This window comes from Vespula pensylvanica, chromosome 11 (genome assembly GCF_014466175.1).
Source record: "Vespula pensylvanica isolate Volc-1 chromosome 11, ASM1446617v1, whole genome shotgun sequence".
Taxonomy (NCBI): domain Eukaryota; kingdom Metazoa; phylum Arthropoda; class Insecta; order Hymenoptera; family Vespidae; genus Vespula; species Vespula pensylvanica.
Window position 1 is genome coordinate 589,258 of NC_057695.1, and position 5,321 is coordinate 594,578.

Consider the following 5,321-nt stretch of genomic DNA (forward strand, 5'->3'; position numbering starts at 1 on the left):
CGCGGTTGCCGAAAAAAAAAAAAAAAAAAAAGAAAGAAATAAAAAATCCTTGGGAATTTCGTTTTCTTTGATTCGTACTGTACCGTCGAGTAGCATACATGACATTCTTGATCGAACGAAGTGTTATGGTAGTGAACGATAACCAACAAGTTAAAATCGTAAAAGAATTAAATTCATAATAAAGGGAATTAAAAGAACTATTACGTCGTCACGCAAAGAGCAAGAAATATGTGGTAAAATGTTAGAGTAAGAGTATCTACGAAAAAGACAAAAGAGAAGAGAAACAAAAGAGGAAAATAAGATCATAGTGTGGAAAGTGTGCAAAGAAGTAGAAGAATCTTCTCAATCGATATCATTGCTGAACACGATCAACAACGCCTTACTGACTTACTGGTAACGAAATTTTGACATTCCTCCTTTAATTTATTCGTTTGATTAGCTACTTCCGGTTCTAAAATACAAATCTTACTTAGATCATCTATATAAAGGCCGTACTTTGTCAACGAATCGGCCATTCTTCTCTTAAACGACAAACAAAAACAAACGAATGTTAGTTTTTTGTATGATACGCATGCGTAAACTTTTGTTTTCCTCCTTGGTTGCCAATGGTGATCCATATATTTTCCGACTGATGACGTTTTAATACATGTATCGATTAGAATAATTTTTTGTGATTGCAAGCAAAAAAAAAAAAAAAAGATCGAAAACAAGAAACAAAAAATTGTATGATTATTATTCATTACATTTTCTTATAAGAATTATATAAAAGTATTGAGAGAAAAAAAACGATTTGATAAGAATTCAAATCTTCTTTATCGTCTGTACATATCATCGTACTACCTTATCGACAATCGAGTACGACCGTACGTACGTACTTGTTTATAGTATCTACTTACCGACGTTACGTCAAGTCGATAAAGAAATTCCAACATAGAAGAGAACGCATCAGGTGCGCACATTATACACGCGATACGATATCTATATTGAAGCTTGACGATCCTGGCTCGTCGTTCGTGCCACTAGTCATTCAGCAAAATGGGGGTACGGTAGGATGCATTCTTTCGTGTCGAATCGCGCAAAGAGCCTGTGTTATTTGTAATATCTACGTTAATAATAAGAATCATTTACGATTACGATGAGGTTATTCGAGGCTACTTAAAAGGGGACAATTATCTAATAATTATTAGTTCGTTCGTCGTTCGAAAAAGTAAAAAATAAAAAAAAATAAAAAAAAAGAGAGGAAAAGTAAAAGGGGAAAAAGAGAAGAAGAAGAAGAAGAAAGAAAGAAAAAAAAAAGGAAAGAAGAAAAAATTCGATCGAGTGCGTCGAGTGCCTAACTTCGTGTCGTCGTCGTCGTCGTCGTCGTCGTCGTCGTTGTCGTTGTACGGTGGATTTGACACTTTGAAAAAAAAAAAAAAAAAGAGAGAGAAAAAGAAAAACGATAAAAGGAAGAAAAAAAAAAAGAAAGATAGAAGAACTCGCTATATCACACTTTACTCCCCTCTCTTTTACATTTCTTTATATTCGTCTTATTTAACTTATTCTCGGATATATACGTTTTTCGATTAATTAATTAAACGTTTTTGGAGTTGTGTCGAAGCTCGTTATGTCTGGAAATCATAAGACGGTGATTAAGTGTCCTTCGGAGTACGTCAAGTTGAATATCGGTGGTTCGTTACATTATACGACTTTGGGTACATTGCAAAAACATGACACGATGTTACGCGCCATGTTCAGTGGTCGTATGGAGGTTCTTACCGACTCCGAAGGTAAGATTATTTATGCGATCAAGATTACGATATTAAACGAATTTAAACGATAATTTTTATACGATTCTACGTATTTACGAATAATACGATATCATTGTATTCTACACGATAATATTGTATTTATTTTCGATGAATATTCGATCGTTTTAAGACCGTTCACCGTTCGGCCGCCATTTTTTCTATTCTGTTTTGATGTGTTCAACTCTCTCTCTCTTTCTCTCTCTCTTGCACTCACTCACTCACTCACTCACTCACTCACTCGCTCGCTCGCTCGCTCGCTCGCTCGTTCTTTACTCACGAGACACTTTAAATATTAAAGTATATTGTGTGAGATGATGCGAGTATATAATTCGTGTACATTAGCGAGATGTCATGTGTACTTTATTAAAAATTTTATAGCGATATATCATTTGTCAAGGCGAAACATTTTTCAATTATTTGTTGTTAAAGTATTGAAGTATTGATCCATGTTCCTACATTAATTCAAGTTAGATAAATTTATCCTTTTATTTATTTATTTATTTTTTATTTTTTTAAGTTTATTACGCATCTTATTTATGTAAGAACTAAAGTGATCTTTTATTAGGAAGAATAGTTTTTCTGTATTTTTTTTTCTTTTTTTTTTAATTTAATTTTATTTATTTATCTTTTTAATAACAAGCAGTTGGCACGTCCTTAGTTACATTATAAATTTTTCTATAGGATGGATATTAATTGATCGGTGCGGGAAACATTTTGGTACAATTTTGAATTTCCTAAGAGACGGCTCTGTACCATTGCCAGAAAGCGCGAAAGAGATGGCTGAACTTTTGGCAGAAGCTAAATACTATTGTATCAGCGAATTAGCTGAATCGTGCGAACAGGCACTTCTTAGGAAAGAACGCGAAGCAGAATCTATTTGTACCGTCTCATTAATTACGTCTCAAAGAGAAGAACAACTTCTTATAAGTAATACTGCTAAGCCAGTAGTAAAACTTATTATAAATAGGCACAATAACAAATATTCATATACAAGGTAGTATTAACAAATTTTTAGAGTTACATTATTTTTCTCAAACTAAATAAGTCATCCTTCGTTAAAAATAAATATATGTAATATTCTATCGTTCCAGTACATCAGACGACAATCTATTAAAAAATATAGAATTATTTGATAAAATGTCTCTTAGATTTAATGGTAGGGTGCTATTTATCAAGGATGTAATTGGTTCGAGTGAAATTTGCTGTTGGACATTTTATGGTCATGGTCGTAAAGTAGCTGAAGTATGCTGCCATTCGATTGTATATACAACCGATAAAAAACATACAAAGGTAAGATCTAAAATTCACACTGTATATACATACATACATACATACATACATACATACATATATATAATATGCGAATCAAAAAATATAAAGAGCAATAACTTAAATTCCTTGCTATTCAGGTTGAATTTCCAGAAGCTCGCATTTATGAGGAAATGTTAAATATTTTATTATACGAGCATCGTAATGGACCCGATCAAGAATTAATGCAAGCAACGTCTTCTCGCGGTGCTGTAGGTGGTGCGCCACCTTGTACATCCGACGAAGAAGAGGGTGAGCGTTCCGGTTTGGCTCGCCTTCGCTCCAACAAACAAAATACCAACTGACCCAACCTTACCATCCTTAACCCGCAAAATCCAGCAATCTGTACAATTTTTAATGTTGTTCGCTCTCTTAAAACTCGAACTAATATAAAATAGGATATATATTAGTAAAAGGACAGGAGATGCAACATATGCATACACTAAAAAATTCAATGTTATGTGCCCTTGCTCCTCTTTCTCTATCTCTTTTCTTCACATACAAAAATACGTAAACTATAATGCTAAACTCTCAACAAAATGACAATCTGTAATGTCATTGAATTTTACATTGCAATAGTATCTTTTTTTTTTGTTGTTGTTGTAACGGTGTATCTTAACTCCTCACGTGTCTAGAATAGTATTTAAATTGATGTCAAAGCAGAATGACAAACTCATATTTAGATATATTCTACCTGTTTATTGCTAAAGTAAAAATGGATTACATTTTTTCAGACTTTTATTATAAGGAATAATGATACATATAAAAATATATATATATATAATATATATATATATATATATATAAACATATATATAAAAAATATATATACATACAGGAGATTAGATATCTAAGTACTTTTTATGTGCCAAACATTATATTACAAGTCTAAATTGTCATTCTGCAATGAATGGAATTACTAAATTATAATGCATTTTATATCATATTAGAATTGCACTGTTACCTCTGTTATGAGTATTAGATATACTGTTATTATTATTACTTTTATTTCTATTATTATTATTATTATTATTATTATTATTATTATTACTATTACTATTATTATTATTATTATTACTACTACAATCATCATCGTCATTTATTGCTATTACCACCATCCCTGCAACTACTTTTCAATTAGTATTACTACTTTATTAATATTATTATTATTATTATCATCATCATCATCATCATCATCATCATTATCGTTGCTTTCAATGACTTTGTCATCTTCATTATAATTATGATTTATTTTTTGGTATTATGATTATTATTATTTTATTATCATCACTGTCATCATCATTGAATTTACTCATAACTCACATATGCAAATGGATTGTTAATTTCTCTTGCAAAAGGGAATTTATCAAATGAAATCCATATATTTTCTAGTACTTGTGATAGAAACAATTTAATTATATCGCAATTGTTGAAAATAATGAATTTTATCTCTTTACTAATATGTATTATATTCTTCAACATTGACGAGGTGCTTTTTTAAGTTTATCCATGCTATGCTATAATTATTTCAATACGATTTAAAATAATTGAATGTTAATTTCGCGTATTTATCGACTTATTTTCCGCACGAGCAATTTGTAGATTATATAATTTAACACATTTATGTTTTATAACTTAATAATTATATGTTCCTTTTTTTTTTTATTTAACGATGGAATATCCGGCCTATTAGCTTTAATGATTTTTTAACAACTTGTTTCGATTGAATAATTTATTTATTTATTTTTTTTTTTTTTTTTTTAAATTGAAGAAAGAAAATTTTTTAAATAGAATTCAATAGATTTAGATTTGCTAGTATTTATGGATGTGTTTGATTAACAGCAGCATCATGCCTCTCTTAAATTATGTTTACATATATTTTATTATTCCTGATCTTATAACATACATTTTTAATACTTTTGATCTATTAATTATATATATATATATATATATATATATATATATATATATATATAATTTAATGAATGAAAAATTTTGCTAGACTTCATTAGGATGGGAAGCATGAAGTTTTCTTTTTTTTATATATATATATTTTCTTTTTATTTTGAGTGCTTATATGTTTGAATAAAGTATCAGGATCGTTGATTATAAAAAAGAGACTGCAAACAATAATTCTTAGACTGCTTGAATAAAGCAAAGTTGTAAATCTTATTTGAATTCAACAATAATTAACTATTAAGTGCTTACCTTCTTTCTATTAGG

The 5,321-nt window shown here is 29.6% G+C and overlaps 2 protein-coding genes across 3 annotated transcripts in view; one reads left to right on the top strand and one right to left on the bottom strand.

Moving 5' to 3' along the window:
- LOC122633021 (intraflagellar transport protein 20 homolog) overlaps positions 1-588 on the bottom strand; it is a 1,644-nt gene extending 1,056 nt beyond the window's left edge. The window contains exon 1 of the mRNA XM_043820456.1: positions 392-588. Coding sequence (XP_043676391.1) covers positions 392-515 — 124 coding nt within the window. The 5' untranslated portion in view covers positions 516-588. The remainder of the gene's footprint in view (positions 1-391) is intronic.
- A 334-nt stretch (positions 589-922) lies between these two features.
- LOC122633020 (BTB/POZ domain-containing adapter for CUL3-mediated RhoA degradation protein 3) overlaps positions 923-5,321 on the top strand; it is a 5,539-nt gene continuing 1,140 nt past the window's right edge. The window contains exons 1-4 of one of the 2 annotated variants that reach the window (XM_043820454.1): positions 923-1,769; positions 2,472-2,784; positions 2,882-3,080; positions 3,200-3,350. In XM_043820454.1, coding sequence (XP_043676389.1) covers positions 1,607-1,769; positions 2,472-2,784; positions 2,882-3,080; positions 3,200-3,350 — 826 coding nt within the window. In that variant the 5' untranslated portion in view covers positions 923-1,606. Of the gene's footprint in view, positions 1,770-2,471; positions 2,785-2,881; positions 3,081-3,199; positions 4,138-5,321 lie in introns of those variants that run through there. The other variant, XM_043820455.1, reaches the window with a different exon arrangement.